Source organism: Mchenga conophoros, linkage group LG7, assembly GCF_057382185.1.
Source record: "Mchenga conophoros isolate Kocher_MC1m ecotype Shallow Benthic linkage group LG7, M_conophoros_male_GT1.1, whole genome shotgun sequence".
In the NCBI taxonomy this organism is placed as follows: Eukaryota; Metazoa; Chordata; class Actinopteri; order Cichliformes; family Cichlidae; genus Mchenga; species Mchenga conophoros.
The window spans coordinates 17,543,522-17,563,967 of NC_140532.1; the positions used below are offsets into that span (position 1 = coordinate 17,543,522).

At 39.7% G+C, this 20,446-nt stretch overlaps 1 protein-coding gene across 4 annotated transcripts in view; it reads left to right on the forward strand.

Moving 5' to 3' along the window:
* Positions 1-20,003, forward strand: part of cald1b (caldesmon 1b) — a 32,212-nt gene extending 12,209 nt beyond the window's left edge. For 2 of the 4 annotated variants that reach the window (XM_085282653.1, XM_085282652.1), the window contains exons 3-17: positions 1,878-2,003; positions 2,534-2,864; positions 2,987-3,028; positions 3,117-3,902; positions 4,245-4,280; positions 4,369-4,436; positions 4,571-4,817; positions 4,948-5,073; positions 6,043-6,086; positions 6,185-6,263; positions 7,640-7,771; positions 7,845-8,012; positions 9,609-9,680; positions 11,161-11,192; positions 18,088-20,003. In XM_085282653.1, coding sequence (XP_085138779.1) covers positions 1,878-2,003; positions 2,534-2,864; positions 2,987-3,028; positions 3,117-3,902; positions 4,245-4,280; positions 4,369-4,436; positions 4,571-4,817; positions 4,948-5,073; positions 6,043-6,086; positions 6,185-6,263; positions 7,640-7,771; positions 7,845-8,012; positions 9,609-9,680; positions 11,161-11,190 — 2,287 coding nt within the window. In that variant the 3' untranslated portion in view covers positions 11,191-11,192; positions 18,088-20,003. The remainder of the gene's footprint in view (positions 1-1,877; positions 2,004-2,533; positions 2,865-2,986; positions 3,029-3,116; positions 3,903-4,244; positions 4,281-4,368; positions 4,437-4,570; positions 4,818-4,947; positions 5,074-6,042; positions 6,087-6,184; positions 6,264-7,639; positions 7,772-7,844; positions 8,013-9,608; positions 9,681-11,160; positions 11,193-18,087) is intronic. The other 2 variants (XM_085282654.1, XM_085282655.1) reach the window with 2 other exon arrangements.
* Positions 20,004-20,446: the final 443 nt, after the last annotated feature.

The following is a 20,446-nucleotide window of genomic DNA, read 5'->3' on the forward strand; positions in this document are numbered from 1 at the left end:
CTGCCCTTCCTTTTATGCCTTCCAGTTCCTCTCCAAACGCTGCCGACACTGGAATGTTTTGACTGTCATTTTTATTCCAGTGCATAATAGCCTGCTCCGAGGGCTTCAGACTTACACTGCTTGAGCTGAGCTTTTTAGCCTCTTTCCTTCATTTCACTCAGCACCTCTGTTAGCCAAGTAGCTCCCATCATATTTCCCCTCATTTATTATGCTTCGTGTCCCTCGGGCTGGTTGTCTGAAATTTAACTGTGACATTTTGACAGCACTCAGTCAGGAAGCTTCTAAGTTTGGGCTGGGGTTCTCTCTAATTGGATTGCTTCCTCACTGATTTCTCTAGGTGATCCGTGCCACTTGGAGAAATCTTTGCCTGTGGATTTATTGGCTTTCCGCCTCATTTGGGTCTTTGTTGCTGTTTTAAAGACAGAAAGGATTCTTGCGGTTGCCTTCCACCTCTCGCAACATCTGTAAAAGATTGCCTCACAGATTCAGGAAGAGCAGAGGGAAATAATACCCGTGTGCTATCAATGGACCATTTCAAGCTCCCTCTCTGTCTCATAAAGCCTGGTAATACTTAAAAAGATACTCCCAGGCATGTTGAAAGATTAACTGTGGAAGCATTCAAAGCTGGATGAAAGTCACTGACAGGAGATATGGGGTTGATGGAGAGGAACAGCATTGTTCTGCATCCCTATTCTGTTGCTTTTTCTCCCTTTTTCATATATTACATGTTGTAGTATTAAGTCCCAAGTGAGCCAGTCTTTTGAAGTACACGCATCTTCTTGGATGTGACATTTGCATGTGTAGCACGTGTGTTTATAATTATTTCTTATAGACTATTTTCCTCTCAGTTGTGGTATCTCAAATCTTCATCGTGTCTTTTAAAATCAGCTTTAGATGGTATGGCTTTAGCTTCTCATGTGGTCAACATAAAAATGTCACATATCACATATTTCTTTTGGAGGAAATTGTGTTTTTGATTTATGTGAAGTTTTTTAAATTTTTATCAGGAAAAACACTTGTTTTGTCACTTTAGGTTTCTTAAAAACATAAAATAAAATGTGTATGGGAAACTCCACTCTACACTAAAGCCTTACATAACATGTCATAGTGTGTCACAAGTAAAGTAGGCACAACCACGAGGTCCATGGAGCTCAAAGCATTTACAGTTAGGTCCATAATTTGTTTTCATCTGTTCATCTATACAGCGTCAAAGTGAATTTGCAGTCAGCTTTTAATACTAGTACAAATACTAGAAGAGGAAAGTACCATTGGGAACGATCCAGCATTCTCACATAGGCAAACGTGTAGTAAAAAGACAGAGACAGGAAGTTAAACTAATAGGCATACACAAGCAAAGTGATAGGCAAAAAACAAAAAACAAAACATGAGCCGAAACTATATCACAAACTCCAAACCAAGGCATTTACAGATTCAATAAAGGACTAGATGTTACAATCTCTGATAATGCATTGCTTCAAATGAAGAAAGTCTTGAGGGATGGCTACTATGAAGAAAGGCAGCCTGAAAGCTTTACCAGCGGGACACATCATCAGTTGTGGCTTAACTTCACAGGGTGTTTCGGGCCTTTTATCACAAATTATACCAATTTTATTTTCTGCTTCTTTTAACTTCCTTGGTTAGGTTTAGGGAATAGAAATCTGATCTAGAGTATAATTTTTAAAGACAGCTCATCAATAGTGGACCTTGGATTCATTGGGTGTTTTAGCCATTAACACTAGACAGTGATATTTTAGCACAAAAGCTGCCATTAAGCCAAAGTAGCTTTCACGTGGATTGACGTGTTTTCATGGTTTAACCCAAAAAACTAAAATGCATTTTAAACAAAAGACTGTAATTCTGCACATGTGCTCTTTCAGAACAGGTAACACCAATGATGATGATGAGGAAGAGGCTCGGGAGCGAAGGAGACGCGCAAGGGAGGAGAGAAAGAAGATGAAAGACTCAGAGGAATCTGGTACGACTGAGGTGATCGACACTAACAGGTAAGATGTGTAGCCATCATCTAGAATGAGGTTAAATAAGTAACTTCCCATTAGGGGTTTTCTTAATGAAAAAAAACTTTTTTTTGACGTATGAAAAATAAATTTACACACAAGTTGAATTGTTGTGTATAAAAGCAGCACATTTTATTACCTTGGCCTATTGCACAAATTAACTGTGTCACAAAAAACAAAAAAGTGTTTTTTCATTTAATTTTATTCAAATGCTTTTTTGTTCCTGCGTAAGCGTCACTGAGAGAGAGAAAAAGAAAAACGCAGCAGCTCTACAGCCTATCTAAGTGTTTGGTATTGATAAAGCCCTCCAGCCTTAATATTTGGAAAGCTCCAGCGGTTGTGAGGTTCTGGGATTGATGTTTTCGCTGGTTAGCCACAGGAGAAAATTCCACTCAGAAAGACTTGTGGGTTCATCACACTTGATCAGACCAAAACATTTGATAGCAGCCAAGATTTTGAGGTTCGACTTTGATTGAATTTAATCTTTGGTGTTTTGTTTTTGTTCTTTAATTTTTCAGCGTGACAGAGACAGAGTCCTCCACGGCCGTAAACGAAGGGGCAGATGATGATCAAGCTTTGCTGGAGCGCCTCGCCAGAAGGGAGGAACGCAGGCAAAAGAGGATGAAGGAGGCCATGGAGAGACAGAAGGAGCTCGATCCCACAATTGGCACCACCAATGGCACAGACGTCACATTGGAAGAGCAGACTTTCATCAGCATCAGCAGGCAACAAAATACAGAGGAGGAGGAGGAGGAGAAGAAGGAGGAGGAATCTGCCCAGGAGGAGGTGACGAGAACTGATACTAACTCTTGGAGGAAAGAAGAAGAAGACACAAAGGAGGATGAGAAGGTAAGATGTGTTTCAGCCTTTTTGTTTGTTTTATAAATTATAATGTATTTACTGGGGAAAAAAGTTTTTATATTGTGATTTTTTTTATTGATTAATTGATTTATTTTTGTTGTGATTGTCAGGAATCTGTTGAAGAATCAAGAACACAAACAACAGAAAATGAGGTAGAGTTTTATGTCTTTTTACCTCTTTTAGACTCATTAATCCAACTCCATAAAACTGACGGGAAGTAAATTTAATTTGTTTTTGTAGGAAGAGACTGAGGAGAAGGCTGCAGCAACAGAGGTGGACACTGAGGAGCCAGGTTTAGAAAATAAAGATGCTGAAGATGAGCCTGCGCCTGGTGTTGACAATGAAGAAGAAGAAGAAAAGAAGAGGCAAGAAGAAGAAGAAAAGCATCAAAAGGAAATGGAAGAAAAGCGGAGGATAGAAGAGGAAGAAAGACAAAAAAGGGAAATGGAGGAAAAACTCCAGAAGGAGGAGGAAGAAAAGACACTAAGGGAGGAGGAGGAAAGGAGAAAGAAGGAAGAAGAGGAAAAACAACAGAAGGAAACTGAGGAGAGGCTTAAACAAGAGGAAGAGGAAAAACAAAAACAAGAGATGGAGGAACAAATGAAAAAAGAAGAGGAGGAAAGACAGAAAAGAGAGCTGGAAGAGAGACAAAAGAAAGAAGAGGAAGAGAAGCAGAACACCGAGGTGGAAGAGAGACTGAGAAAAGAGGAAGAGGAAAGGCAAAAAAAGGAGCTGGAGGAAAAGAAGAAGAAAGAGGAAGAGGAAAAACTGAAAAGGGAAATGGAAGAAAAGAAAAAGAAAGCAGAAGAGGAAAAACGAAAGAAGGAAATGGAAGAGAAGAAGAAAAAGGAGGAAGAGGAGAAACAAAGGAAGAAAGAAGAGGAGGAGAGACGAAAAAGGGAAGTGGAAGAGAAGAAGAAAGTAGAGGAGGAAAAAAGGAAAAAGGAGGCTGAAGAGAAGAAGAAAAAAGAGGAAGAGGATAAGCGCAAAAAGAGAGAGATGGAAGAGAAGAAGAAGAAAGAGGAGGTATTGATGGGATTTGTGGGACTTTTGTGTTAATGTAACTATTTGCAAAGTAAAAAAACACTCTTTATTTATGTGGGTTTGTTCTTGCTTTGCTGTGTGATGTGGTTTTGTGGTTTGGTCACAGATCACAGTGCAGTCGCAGTGTTTTGCTGGAGGTGGTGATATCAAGGATGCTGCAGTGTCATAGCTCTTTAGCTTACATCTGCTTTGCATTCACTACCAGTACTCCACTATTGTTTGATGGCCTTTGTCCTGTGTGTGTGTGTGTGTGTGTGTGTGTGTGTAACACTGGATGCTTGCTGATCTTTTCTTTCTCTCTTATTTTCACATCTTCGTGTGAAGGAGGAGAAGCCAAAGAGATTTGGGTTTAAGGAGAAGGTAAAACAATACTAGCTGTCAATATTCAATATGTGTTTATTTTTCTTTTATGGAAGAAAAACTTTTCTTTTCCCGTCTTTTTTGAAAGATTGAACCAACCAAACAGAATGGAGCTGTCATTGAAAGTAAATTAAAGAAAACAGAAAAGACATCAAGGTACATCTTGGCAAACTGTCTCCACAATGTAATGGGACCACTGCTTATAGACAGTCAATGATTTTGATCACTGTTAAGTCTAATCTGCATATTTTAACATGTGAATTAAATAAACTGTGCCTGTTTGCGAGCAGGGACAATCCGCCCTCCACTAAAGCAGAAGACCTGGAGCGACAGGAGGCTGAGCGAAAACTGCAAGAGCTGAAGCGCAGACGAAACAATGCGGAAAGTGAGGAGTTTGAGAAGATGAAGCAGAAGCAGCAGGGTGCCGAGGCAGAGCTGGAGGAGCTGAAGAGGAAGAGAGAGGAGAGGAAGAAGATCCTCGAGGAAGAGGAGAGGCAAAGGAAACAGGCGCTAGAGGAAAAGAAAGCCAAGGAGCAGGCGAGGATGTGTTATTTGACATTCAGGGGTTAAATATACCAATTTAAGACAGTGCATGGGTTTGGATATGTGCTATTTATCATATGTGTGGCTACAGAAATGTGACAGCAAAATGGGGCTTTTGTAACAGGAGGAGAGAAAGAGGATGAAGGAAGAAATAGAGAAAAGGAGGGCGGAGGCTGCAGAGAAGAAGAAACAGATGGAGGAGGGGTCTACAAAACCAACCTTTACTATCAGTCCCAAAGGCTCCTCTAAGGTGAGTGTCTGAGAATTGGTTCGTACGGCTTAGTTGTCACACAAGGTTCACTGAGTTGAGTTTACACACACAGTCTCGGTTGTATTTGCCCAGATCCTGCAAAGCCAGCTAAACATATGGCCACTTATCCACAGTAGAAACAAAAAGTGTCTGTGTATCTTTTTAGAGTAATTTAAATAAATGCTTTATTATACTTTGAGCACTATAATAATAACAAACTTTGAAGTCATAGCCAGATATCTGAAAACCCAGCTGAATAGAGAAAAATGCTTTTATTATAACTTGTGTGAGTAAACTCTTGAAAATAGTGACACTGTAATAGTACAGGCTGTAAAATATAGCTGTCTTGTATAAATAATGTATCTGGTTTTTATAAACTTTTATGTAATTGAAAGAAATTCCTTGAGTTTTTTTTTTTTGTCACCATGAGGTTGGAAGGCAACCAGAGACTCAACGACATGTACTAAGCAAATAACACACTGTTTCATTTTCAAATCTAGGTTTTCTCACATACTGTGAGATGATTTGGAGTGCTGCCTGGTTCATTTTGTTACTTGATGACAGAGCCAGCCAACCTGTTTCCCCCTGTTTCCATGCTTTGTGCGAAGTGGAGCACAGATATTGTTGTTCTCCCTTTATGGTCAAACATTTTTTCCTGACTACTGTTTTTGTTCATTTGGCATTCCCTTATCAAGTTCTGGTTTTAATTCCACTGATATAAGCTGTATGCTATTGATTAAAAAAAATAATGACACCTTGTGGTCCAACGCTACCATAGCTTTTTTTGTAGAGTGTGTCTTTTGTCGTGTCCCCCCACCTCACAGCACTGACCGGTCATGGCAGATTGCTGCCCCTTCCTGACTGTTCTTCTGATTTGGCGCTATATAAATAGAATTGAATTGAGTTGCAGAATGTGATTTGTGGCTTTGAAACGCTACTTGGTGTAAAAATCCACATTGTTTTGTGCAGATTGGGGAGAAGGCAGAATTCCTCAGTAAATCAGCCCAGAAAAGGTAAGCCACAAAAAAGATTTTTTTCCAGTACAAGAGAAAACGATAAATAAGTGGTTGGTGGCTTTTACTAATGCCCAGTGCCTGGTTCATCTGTGCAGCACCACAGCCAGAGTGTCACACACTCCTATTGTCTCCAAGATTGGCAACAGAATGGAACAATACACTTCTGCCATCCAGGTGAGAGCTGATCTCTATGTTAAATATTAATCACCATCCTTAATAAAGGTAGCAGTAATAGTCATGTTTTATTTGAACATATATTCTTTTAAGTTGCAACCAATGCAACAACCTTAAGATGGTCCATTTGAAGTCAGAGTATGATGCATCAGCTACACGAGAAACACATTTTTCTGGTGTAAATGGTTTAAATGGAGCAAGTCTCACATCCTATGTATGGTTAAGTGTCATCGACTCATCTCTATTAATGGGTCAAACCAGGCTGAGAGGTGAAGTGTAGTGTTAGTTCAGTCAGATGACACAGTCAAGCTCAACCCACGGTTCATAATGACTCACATTCAGCACATCCAGTAGACCTATTTCATATGAAATAGAAGGTAAACACAGGTATTATTAATCACACCAATTAAGATTCTCCACCTAATACAATAGAATCTACACATATTTAATTAGCGATGCCTGTTTATTTACTATTTCAAATCAAAATGATTACCTGGAAATAGTTCTATTGGCAAATCTCATTGCAGCCACTATTTAAGCTGCTTATCCTGCTTACTTGTGCTTTACAACCCACCTTCAGCCCAGCTCATCCTGGTGTCTGACTTGATTAGCGTTTGTCTGTTGTAATTTTTTCCTCCTTTGCTCCATACCCTTTGGGAGATCTTTGCTGGTGGTCTCCCTGTCCCAGGCCTTTCTTACCCACACTTCCATGTATGCACATAGATGGGTGGGTAGGTCCCAGAACAGAGCAATACTTCCAAATATAGGTTGTAGATGGAAAGAATAATTATTTTTAACTAATGTGAGTCTGACTAAAATGGTAATGGAAAAAAAAGCTGGACAGTAAATATTTGTTAAGACTGAGGAGCCATCAAGATTTAAATTTAGATAAGATTTAAAATCTTATCTAAGTAAATGTAGCAGATAAAATGTTCAATGTTAGCCTGCGAATTTGAAATATACACATATGAAGGGTGTATATTTCAAATTAAATATGTGTAGATTAAATTTTTTTTTTTTTAAAGCTGTATTTTCTTCACTTGGTACTAAATGATTAAAAGTTACAGTTAGTTATATTTGTATTGCAACATGGACCTAATGTCAAAGCTCTGAAAAGTGCCGATCATCATTTTGAGGCTTTTTATCTCAGTAAATAGTAGAATAAAATTGATAAATTGAAATGAAGCACAGTTATCTTAAAATTGTGCTTAAGTACATTAATGTTCTTGGGTAAATTTAAATCTATGTTGTTATTTGTGTCCCTGAGCTTGCTCCTGTGTTTGCCCATGTAAATGTAACTAAATACATCTTTGGGTGCCTAGAAAAGCGCTATATAAATGCAGTCCATTATTATTATTATTATTATCTTTTTACAGGGAAACAAAGATGTAAAATCTCCCAAGTCTCCAGTGGCAGATATTCCTACGGGGGGAACACGCAGCATCAAAAGTATGTGGGAGAAAGGCAACGTGGGCAGCACCTCTGAAAGTCCCTCTCCTGCAAACAAGGTAACGGAGAATGAGACAGAAAGAGGCTTAGTGTGGTTTAGTGTGTGATTGCATATTTAAAGTGTTTCTTCAGCAGGATGTGGCCGGTATCAAAGGAAGTGTGACCGGACGTGTCAACAGTTGGACGGGAAAGCCGGGAGAAGGCGAGAAGACAGTAGCGCCAGCACCTGCAGCAGCAGCACCGGCACCAGCGCCATCAGCAGCTGCAAAGCCAGCACCAGCAGCAGCAGCAAAGCCCGCAGTAAGACCTGATAAATCCTTGCTGTGATCACACATCCACACACTATTGTAAATCAGACGCCAGTCTTCAGCAGAGTAATCCCTTGATATTCTGCACATGCTGATGTGCTCATTTGCACATCAACATGCCTGTCCTTTGTTGGCTGCAGCCTTTGGGTCTGCACTCCAGGGCTGGACGGTGCTGCTGTCTTAAGTCTAGCAGCACCACATGGAGAGTTTACTGAACAGCATATGCTGTCATGGCTTTCTCTGAGTTCTTGTACACATGATGGGAAAAGCTTCAATTAATTTATTTGACCAGGAACCCATGAGAAATCTTTGTACAGAAGCAAAAAAAAGTATTTATCTATTGCAGACAACAGAAGAGCCGTGAAACACCTTTCCTTTTAACATAATTTATTTTGTATTTAAATCCTATATTCCAGAAAACTGCAGTATTTTCAAACAGAAATCTCAGTTTGCATTTAACTCTCCCTGAAATGCATGTTTTAGTCCTACTGATGAGTCCATACTTTGAGTGTCCTTTGGAAAAGGAGGAAAGGGTCATATCTATTCATAGCTATCACATATTATGACATGTCACAACAAGTAGATGGAAACTTAATGATTTAATTTGTTCTCTTTATGGTCATATAGCATAAATAAATGTGTACTAGGGTAGTCAGTGAGCACTGTGTCCTCTTCTTAAAGTCAGACACCAGCTGCTAGTAAAAACTGTCTGGAGACACATTCATGGGGAGTAAGGTTGGTAGATGACGTGTGACATTGTTCTTAAGCAAAATTTATGAGCAAGATAACTTTGGTATCAAATATCTTGGCCAGAGAAGTGCTGTAACCTTGCTGTTACTCTTGCAGTAACACTTCCCCCTGATGGGTTGAAGCTGTACCGCAGTCTGGTGCATGTGTGGATATTAGCATTAAATCTTTACTGTGTCTTTACTGTGCTAGTGGTATTTTTCAGCCTTTCTGTCCTCTTTAATTGTGCTCTTTCCTTCAGCTATCCTCACTCAAGCTTTTCCTGCTGCTTTTTGTCTGCTCGTCAAACTGGTAAAGGTTTTGCATATACTTCACCAATATCACCAGTAATAACCAGAAGCCTAATAAATATGTTTGGGAACTGTATTTGCATCCATTGAAGGGAAATCATTTGGTACATTTACTCCCTGGACATTGATGACTTCATACTTCATGTGATGTTAGTTTTTAGTTCTCCTTTGCTTAAACATGTCACTTAAACCCTTTACTAAGGAATCACTGTCTTCTCAGGATGAAAGCAGTTCTATAAAGCCCTTCAAATCTGTTAGAGGACCGATAAGGAAAGCTCTCCAATGTTTTACAGACAGTCCAAGTTATTGCTACTTTTTCTCATTCCTCACCATAAAAATGGTCACACTTTCAGTTATCTGATTTAATTTAAAGTAGGTTGAGGAGAACATTTGAGACAATTTACTCATAGTACCTCTGTGCTTTCTGCTGAGAAATTTCTTTGGATAAAAGCTTCTTCTTTTCTATACTTTTTGCTTAAGTAGCTGGTCTAAATATTTCTTCTGGCACTTCCCAGGGCTAACAATCTTTTTGTGCATTTTGTTTGTGACAGGATGTGAAACCAGCTGATGTGGGCAATAAGCGTGGCATGTGGGAAGCAAAGAAGGGCTCTACGCCTGGAAAGGTAAAGACACAGACACTGTTCTTTGAAGGGGCAATGTTAGTGTTTTAAAGGATTTACAATGATGTGGTAATAGTTGTTATTCTTGATGTAGTCTACCTAATACATGAGTGAAAGTGGTCATTTGTGAAAATGTGACTCCAAGCTGATGTTACTTATTTGGAATCTTAAGTAAAAACATAAGATACACGGCTGCTCCAGTAATTCACTCGTTCCACATTTTGTCATGTTATAGTATTATTTGTGTTTCACCTCAAAGTTCTACACACGATACACCATAATGACGAAGTGAAAAAAGATTGCTTGAAATTCTTGCAAATTTATTACAAAATATAATAAATAAATAAAAATACTCAAAACTGAGCTCAGATGCATCCTGAGCATCTGTCACATCTTTCTACAACTTAACTGGAGTTCACCTGTGGTAGATTCAGTTGATTTGACATGATTTGGAAAGGCACACACTTGTCTATATAAGGTCCCATACTAGACAGTGCACAAACCAAGCCATGAAGTCTAAGGCATTGAGCACAGATCTGGGGAAAAGTGCAGAAATTTCTCTGGCCTCCATCACCTGTAAATGAAGAACTTTGGACTCTTGGTAAAGTTGGCTGCCCGGCCAATCTGAGAAATTAGGGTAGAATGGCCCGAGTCAGCGACTTGACCAAGAACTCGATGGTGACTTTGATAAAGACAGGAGAACCTTCCAGAAGGACAACTATTTCTACAGCACTCCAGCAATCAGGCCTGTATGAGTGGCAAGATGGAAGCCAATCCTCAGCAAAAGGAATATGACAGCCCACCTGGAGTTTGCCATATGCTTACCTGAAGGACTTTCAGACCACAACAAACAAAATTCTCTGTTCTGATGAAACAAAGATCGAACTCTTTGGCCTGAATGCCAAGAGTAATGTCTGGAGGAAACCAGACAGTGCTCATGGCCGGGCCAGTGCCATTCCTATAGTGAAGCATGGTGGTGGCAGCATCATCCTTTTGGATGTTTTTCAGCAGCAGGAACTGGGAGACTAGTCAGGGTCAGAGAAAAGATGAATACAACAATTTACAGAGATGTACTTGATGATAAGCTGCACAAAAGCACTCTGGACTAGGGCGAAGGTTCATTTTCCACCAGGACTATGACCCAAACCTCTAAGATCATATTGAAAAAGACTTGAAGCTGTAACTGCTGCCAAAGGTGCTTCAATAAAGTGTTGAGCAAAGGCTGTAAATCCTTATGTACATGTTATTTTTTTATTTTTAATACATGTCAGAGAATGTATCAAGCATTTTTTTTTCACCTTCACCTTCATTATGGAGCACTGTATGAAGAACTTTGAGGTGAAAAATGAATTTGATCCATCTGGAACAAAATATGGAAAAAAGAAAGCACTGTGAATACTTAGATGATAATTTGCCTGAATACCAGTAGATGATTTGTCTTCCCTCATTTATTTTGTTTCCTTTATTCCTTCTGCTTGCACAGGTGGCTGTGGGAGGCAAGTTTTCTCGTTAATGGTAAGCTTCTGAAGTGACTGTATGCAGTGGTCAAATGTAACTAAGTACCCTTACTCAATACTGAACATTTATCATTGCACAAGTAAAAATAAATAGTCTAACATACAGTAACGCTTGTGCATAACTATAATATACCACTAAAAGAGTTTAATAGTTGTTCCTTGTTTAATGTCAGAGAAAAGGTTTAACAAATACTAAACAGATAGACTCTCTTATGGTAGAGTTAATATGAAGTGACACCTAGCTAGCTTACAGAGATGGGAAATTAGGGCAAACAACCAATCATTTAAAAAACAATAGTTCAAAGTTCAAACTTATTTATATAGCAGTTTCAAAACAACAGGTGTTGACCAAAGTACTGTCCAATAACATGGACAAGGCAATAAATATAAAAAAAAACAGAATAGTATTTTAGAAGAGAATAAAATCATAAAAAGAGAATAAAATCATAAAAAGAGAATAAAATCATAAAAAAGAATAATAGTAACAAACTCATGATGAATCAAAAGCCAGAGAATAAAAACGGGTCTTTAGACGACTTTTAAAAGTATCCAGTGTTGGGGAGGATCTGATAATCAAAGGCAATGTATTCCAAAGTTTGGGGGCAGTCACAGCAAATGCCCGGTCTCCTCTGTGTTTTAATCTGGACCTAGGGATAACCAAAAGCATTTGGTCTGCAGACCTCAAGGATCTTGGGGGAGAATACCAGGTTAGGAGATCAGCAAGATATGTAGGGGCTTTCTTTGCAAGCTCCTTTGACAGCAAGATATGTAGGGGCTAGTCTATGCAACGACTTAAAAACAAGTGTTAAGATCTTAAAGTCAATTCAAAAGCTGACTGGCAGCCAGTGTAGTGATGCAAGTATAGGAGATATATGATCTCGCTTGTGTGTGCCAGTTAGGAGCTAGCTGCAGTCGGCCAGTTGATGAAGAGGTGACACCAGACTAGAGACTATTACAGAAGTCGAGGCGAGATGAGATGAAGGCATGGATCGCTTTCTCAAAATCTCTGAAACAGAGAAAGATAAGATAAGATAAGATAAGATAACCTTTATTAGTCCCACATGTGGGAAATTTGTTTTGTCACAGCAGGAGTGGACAGTGCAAAAGTTATGAGGCAAAAATTAGAATACAATAAGAATAAATACAGTACACAACTGTACAGAATAGAATAAAATAAAATACTATATACAGTAGAATAAAATAAAATAAATATACAATAAGATAAAAATAGAATACAAATACAAATACTATATACAACTGAGTAAAAATACAACGATGCCAGAAAGGATTATTGCACTTAGTATTATTGCATATGTGTGGATGTGTGTGCTTGATCAGTTAAAGTCTTTATTATGGAGTCTGACAGCAGTGGGGAGGAAAGACCTGCGAAATCTCTCCGTCCCACACCGTGGGTGCCGCAGTCTCCCACTGAAGGAGCTGCTCAGTGCTGTCATAGTCTGCTGCATGGGGTGGGAGATGTTGTCCATCAGGGATGACAGCTTAGCCGCCGTTCTCCTGTCACTCACCACCTCCACTGGGTCCAGAGGGCATCCTAGAACAGAGCTGGCCCTTCGGATCACCCTGTTCAGTCTCTTCCTGTCCCCAGCAGAGATGCTGCCGCCCCAGCAGACCACACCATAAAAGATAGCAGAAGCCACAACAGAGTCATAGAAGGTCTTCAGGAGTGGGCTCTCCACTCCAAACGACCTGAGTCTCCGCAGCAGGTACAGCCTGCTCTGCCCTTTCCTGTAGAGGGCGTCTGAGTTATGAGTCCAGTCCAGTCTATTGTTCAGATGAACACCAAGGTACCTGTAGCTGTCCACAGCCTCAATGTCCATACCTTGGATGTTCAGTGGTTGCAGTGGAGAATGCTTGTGCCTGCGGAAGTCTACCACCAGTTCCTTGGTTTTACTGGCGTTGATCTGGAGGTAGTTCAGCTGGCACCAGTCCACAAAGTCTTGGGTCAGACCTCTGTACTCCTTGTCGTCCCCATCAGTGATGAGGCCAACTATTGCAGAGTCATCAGAGAACTTCTGCAGGAAGCACTGGGTGGAATTGTGGGAGAAGTCTGCAGTGTAGATGGTGAAGAGGAACGGAGCCAGAACCGTTCCCTGTGGGGCCCCCGTACTGCAGACGACCCTGTCCGACACACAGCCCTGAGTCCTCACATACTGTGGTCGGTCGGTGAGGTAGTCCAGGATCCAGGTAGTGAGGTGATGGTCCACTCCAGAGTTCACCAGCTTGTCCTTTAGAACCGAGGGAAGAATAGTGTTGAAGGCACTGGAGAAATCAAAGAACATGATTCTCACAGTGCTTCCAGCGGTCTCCAGGTGAGCGAGGGAACGATGTAGGAGGTGAATGACGGCATCATCCGCTCCAATGCCAGGCTGGTAGGCAAACTGAAGTGGGTCCAGTGATGAGCTTATTAGGCGCCGAAGCTGAGCCAGGACCAACCGCTCCAGGGTCTTCATCAGGTGGGATGTCAGAGCCACCGGCCTGTAGCTGTTGAGGTCCTTGGGGCGTGAAGTCTTTGGCACTGGTACAACACAGGAGGTTTTCCAGAGCTGTGGGACTCTTCCCAACCTCAGGCTCAGGTTGAAGAGGTGCTCCATCACCCCACACAGTTGGTCCGCGCAGGACCTGACGACCCTCGAGCTGATGCCATCTGGGCCCGCTGCCTTCTTGCCATTAATCCTCCTCAGTTCCCTCCTAACCTGGGTGGTTGAGAGAGACAGGCTGGAGCCTTGTGTTGAGTGTGTATTGGATACTGCAGTTGGGGGTGGGGGGGAGTGAGCAGGGTGAATAGAGGAGGTGTGAAGTGTCTGGGCTTAACTTTTGTAATTAGGTGAAGATGAAGGAAACTGGTTATGACTACATTATTTATCTGTTTATGAAATGTTAAATTGCTGTCAAAAATCACCCCTAAATTTCTTGCAAATGGTTTTTTATCACTTTCTAAGGGGCCATGGTCATAATGGTCAGAAGGACCAAAGACAATGACCTCAGTTTTCTGTTCATTTAGATTTAGAAAATTTAGAGCCATCCATGCCTTGACATCTTCTAGACAATCAAACAGTCCCTTCAGAGGATTCACAGATTTTCATTTTAGTGGAAGGTAAATCTGAGAATCATCTGCGTAACAGTGAAACGAAATTCCATATTTTTTTAAAAATAGATCCCAACGGGAGCATATAAATTGAAAAAAGGACTGGACCAAGGATAGAGCCCTGGGGGACCCCGCAAAAAAGGGTCGTCTTTGGAGACAATGTGTCTCTGAATCTAACAGAGAAAGTACGATTAGATAAGTAGGATTTAAACCATTCCAAAGCAAGCCCTTTAATTCCGGCACATTGTTCCAGTCAAGAGATAAGAATCCTGTGATCTACTGTGTCAAAAGCAGCACTGAGGTCTAATAATATTAAAATAACAGAATCTCCCGAGTTGGTAAAAGTTAAAAGGTCATTAGAAACTTTAAAAGAAAATAAATCTGCGTGTGATTTCAAGTGGGTTAAATTCTAGACTATTTGTCTTTATCCAGTGACTTCCTGTTCATGGAGTCTCCAATGACCAGAACCCCTTTGGTAACCAAACCAACTGCTAGCTGTAGCTTTCTTCCTTCCTTTCTTCCTTCACAGACATAGCTGTAGCTTTGTATTTACAAACTTAAGTGTGGTATAGGTCACCACTTCCTTTATCAGAAATAGACAGCCTAGAATAAAGTAAAGGGCGAATGACAACACACATTTCCTAAAATATCAAATTAGTCCTTTTGCTGGAGATATTTTTAGTGTCTCTACATTGGGGTTAGCTCTACTTTCACTCGGGCAAAGTGAATACTTCTTTTAACACTGCAAAGCTGAACATCGTACATGTTAAACCAGGGCTTTATGTTGGTCAGTCCTGGGGGAAGCAAACTTGAGATGAAGTGTGTCTGCTCTTCAAAACATGTACTGGACAAGTACAATAAGCCTTGACTGATTTATAGCCCAGCAGGAGCTCGTAACTACTACTACCCACCAACTTCTCTTTCTACCAGCGTAGCTGCTCACTGTAAATCAAATCTGCTGCTGGAGATTTTTGGGCACGGGCTCAGCTCTGTGGCACTGCGATCTATATTTAAAAAAGCCCTCACCCTGACCTTGTTTCCCAGTATAAAGAAAGTTCCAGACTCCTGGGATGACTGTCATGTTTTTGCTGTGGGCTGTTCCCCAAGTTCCACCTGGACTTGGGGAACCGTGGGGAGTGTCAGAGAGCTGTCAGGCATACCAGAGTGCAGCTGCTTGATTGTCACATTACAACTGACTGCTGAAAAGGATTACTAGCCATTTAAGAAGCAAATCGGGCTCGATCACCAGGCTTATTCACTCAGCGCTAATGATAAAAACCTAAGATGAGCTACCACAGCTACATAGGACAAGTTAAAACGTTTGACTTTACAACATAAATCATGAAAAAGATATTGACTTTGGCATAATAAAGCTGCCTTGCTTCTTCGTGTTCAAATATCACGTTTCTTCTGACATGAAGGCATCAGTGCTTGGGCCAAAGTGTGAACAATAGGAGTGGAAAAGTGTTTGTCGAGTGTCAACTTCAACTCTAAATAGCACTCCTTGCTTGTAGCCTTCCAACTTCTTCATCAGAAATAGACGGCTGAGCAATGAAGTAAAGGGCAAATGACCAAGTTACAGCTTTCAGTCACAAAGCAAAGTGTCCTAACTCTGAACAACAACAACAGCGGCACTGAACATGCATTATATTGTATTTATAGAGAACAATGGTCGTGAAAGCATTGATTAATGATGCTGAGGCTAGTGGCTGATGATCTTTATGTTTTAAAGTTGACACACTTGAAGGAAAATATGCACAGTTTTAAGCTGCTTTCCCCTCTTGTATCTGTGGAAGCATTGTCTGTTAAATTGTCTGTTAAAATGTTTGAGGCCCATATCAAACATGGCCAAGTATGTCCTCCTTCATTTCTTAGTTTTTTGCATATTTGGTACACTTTCATGTTTCAGATATTCAAATAAATTTTAACAATAAGCATAAATACAAAATGCAGCTTTTAAATGAAAATTTCATTTATTAAGGGAAAAGGTTAACCAAACCAACCTGGACCTGTGTGAAACAGTAAGTGCTCCCTAAAACTAATGATTGGTTGTGTGACCACTGGCAGCAGGAACTGCAATTAAGTGTTTGTGATACCTGGCAATGAGTCTTTCACATTGCTGTGGAGCAGTTTTGGTTCACTTCTCTTCGCAGAATCGTTTTAGTTCAGCCACACTGGATGGAAACGGCCTGCTTAAGATAATGCCAAAGCATCTCAATCTGATTTAAGTCCAGACTACTCAAAACCTTCATTTTGTTTGTATTTTTATTTTGGGGGGCAATTCAGAGGTGGACTTGGTGGTGTGTTTCTTATCATTGTCTTATTGCATAACTTAAGTGAGCTTGAGCTTCAGGCCATGAACTTATGGCCTGACATTCTCCTTCAGGATTTCTGCTAGACAGCAGAATTTATGGTTCGTCAAGGTCCTGAAGTATGATCCGCTGGTATGATCTGTTTATGAAATGCTGTGTTAGTTTTATGCCAGATGTAATAGGACTCAAACCTTCCAAAAAGTTCAACCTTTGTCTATTCAGTCCACAGAATATTTTCCCAAATGTCATCAAGATGTTTTTTGGCAAATGTGAGGCGAGCTTTTGTGTTCTTTTTGGTCAGCAGTGGTTTTCTCCTTGGAACTCTGTATTGTTGAATCATGACCTTAATCTAACGAGTAAAGTCTTCTGTTCTTTAGATAGTGTTCTGGGTTCTTTTGTGACCTCCTGGATGACTTGTAGATGCATTCTCAGAGTAATTTTCATGGACGATCACCCCTGGGAAGGTTTATCACTGCTCCAAGGTTTCTCCATTTGTGGATAAAGGCCTTCGTCATGGTTCACTGGAGTCCCAAAGCCTTAGAAATGGCTTTGTAAGCATTTCCAGACTGATAGATGTCAGTGACTTTGTTTCTCATTGTTTTTAAGTTTCTTTCTTTCTTTAAGATCTTTTAGGCTCCTTCATTTTGTGGAAGGTTGTTGACAGGTTCTGTTTGATTGACTTAACAGATCTGCCAAGAATCAGGCCTAAGTGTGGCAAGCTAAAGTGAACACAGCTTTCCAAAAAAAGTGTAAAAAAATTGTTCGATTGAGGATCTGAAAGATGTAAATGTGACAATATGCAAAAAAGAAAATAAAAGAAAAAAGAAGAAATCTGAAAGGGGCAAATACTTTTTCACAGCATTGTAGAAATTGCTTCAGGTTGCTCTATAAAACACACCACTAAGGCAGAGTATACGAAAATAACGATTATGACCGTGACTCGTGCACCGTTACTTCAGTACAGTGTAAGCATGAAGCGTGGTGTTGGAAACAAGAAAAGCATTTTTTAGTTTTGTAATCTCAATGATTTTACTAAAGTTTGTTTTAATACCATTTAGAGGCTGATATATATAAAATAGTTTATACCTTAAAAACATGGCATTTTTTCTACTTTTCTCTATTTTAAAATATTTTTTTATTCATTAAGGGATAAAAGTAGATTTCCAACATCAAAGAAGATTTTTGTACCAACAAAATAAAATTTACAACATTTGGAATTTATTCATTGTTCAGATTTATATATTGGTTATTATGCACATTGTTGTCTATTTCGATAAAATTTTAGAAACTTGCAGAAGAAATAGTAAATTTTTGTATGTAATGTAAATAATATTGTGGGATTTTATCAAGGTGATATCTGTTCTGTTTATATTCACATATTCACCTGTGGTGTCTCACCTTACTCTAACAGTGACTTTATCAGCAATGGACACAATGAGAAACTGATCTTTAATGTCTTTCTGTTTCTTTTATAGCAGGAGTGAGACCCTAACCATTGACATCCCAGTTACACCTGTTCAAACTCACACTTCTGCTGCTCTACGTTCACACCTGTTCCCCTTCAGCACGCCCGTATTTTGCATGAGGTTCGCATCACAATGAGGGAGAAGGGAATGACATAATGGGATTCCTGTGTCAAAGTCTTCCAGCTCTAGCTTTACAGTATCAGTACCTTTGCACTGCCACCTATTTTGACTTAGCCATGCTTCAAGAGTTTCATCAAAAATGAAAAGATGATGGCTTGACTTGATATGTGACTATAAGAAATTTAAAAGAATATTACACTTTCTAATTGTTTTTACATGGTTAATACTCAGTAGTAAACTAAAACTGTCCATTAGCTGTTGCTGTCACTATTTTTCATTCAAGCATTCTGCAAGTTATTTTGCTTTCAGCTCTCATTAGCAGGTCTATAATTCATATGGTGCATTTGGGCTTTGACATTATGTCATATAGCTTATACCCAGTAATTAGTATTCTTGCTTTATAGTGATACATGCACACTGCTTTTTGTGATGAAAGTTATGGTTTTGATTCCATAGAAAGTATACTGTACTCCACAGCTGGATATTGGATGAAAAGCTTGTATATAATTTACTTGTTTTGTAGGTTTTAGTTTCTACTAAGGCATCCATCATAAAGGGTTTCTGACGTATTTAATAAGGCCTTTGCATGTACTTAATATAGATCAGTTAGACGTAATTAACAAGTCTGTGGTTGTGAAGCAATAAAGAAATCTCTTTGGCTAATGTTTACAATTTTGATAAAAGTTTTTAATATTTTTTTAACAATAATAAGTTGTGCACAAACACTCATAAATAAACCATTAAATGAATGACTTTGATGTTCGCAAAGGATGGCAAAACTATCCGAGTGATTCAGCTCTTCAAGAGAGAAATATATCAACATCTATGTAGGGGTGGGGAACGCCAGGCCTCAAGGGCCAGTGTCCTACAGGTTTTCTAAAACCTTCAAGATACCGGCCCTTGAGGCCTGGATTCCCCAACCCCTGGTCTACTGGATGGATTAATCTATTAGACATTCATGTTCTGTTAGTCATTTTTAAATACCTTGTCATGCAAACGTACTCACTAAAAATGGAAGACGTGATAAATATTTTTACCTGCTGAACATTGTAGTTTCTATTCCTATTGTGAGCATGGCATCAGTGTGACTCTTCGGATGTAGTATGAAGAGCACACAGAGAAAACACAGACTATCTGATCACTCACCTCGTGATTAACTTCAAAAGGCAACTGGCTCTTAGTTCATTCACTCGTCATTTAGTCAAATTTACAACTCCAAAATGGATGATGCACGATAATAGTTAGAAAGCCGATAAGCCTTGATAAAGGCGCTCTTATTAAAATTCTAATTAAAAAACACACAAGGATCCACACCTCAAATCATAAGTTAACACTGGCACATCCTGCCTAGGCCTGCTACAGCTGCGTGAAACATTTTCACGAATAACATCCAGCTTTGTTACTGTTATGGCTTTTTTTTTTTTGCAAAAAAAAGTCTATGAATACTTGTGTATGCAAGTATCTACTGTAACAACAGTTCAGTGAACAAATCTTATTGTATTCAACAAACAGGTTATAGTCTGGCTGCTTTGCTTATCTATTGTGCATTTACATGCCACCTACTTCAGCTTTTTATGCGTTGCAGAAACATTAGAGACCTGCAAGACAATCGCAACATGCACTCTGTTTAAAAAAAGCCTGTAATTAACAGTGAATGTAACCCGGTGTTCCTGTCAGCAGTGCACATACGTTCAATTCTGCCTAAATGTATTGTGACACTTTCAGCATTTTTTTTATTGATTGCCTTGTTTGAGTTGTTTACAAATATTGTATGTATGGCTTCAGCAATAAAAAAAAATGGAGGAAAAAAAGTTCTGGTTCTGTTTTAATTTTAACCAATGAAAGGAAATGCTGTCATTTGTAACCATTTGTGAAATTATGGTGTGTTGAAAACACAGTGGAGGGTGACGAGGCAGGAATCTACCTGCAAAACATGTAGCACGTATGAGTGTGTGTGTGTGTGTGTGTGTGTGTGTGTGTGTGTGTGTGTGTGTTAGTATCTAGTTCCTTGTGTGTCTGTAATGTCCAGCTCTCTAACAATAGACTGATCAGCCATAGGGTGTTGCAATCACATGAGTCAGAAGGGCTGGACTATGTATCCTTGATGCTTAACCTGTTTGTTAAGTTCAAGGAGCTGGAGTCTGTCGCTCGCCTCTGAGCTCCTCTGTCTGGGTCACAGGTAAGAGCACGCATGCTCTGTGTGGGGAAATGTTACCAAATAAATCTTGTTTAACCTTAAATATTGAAC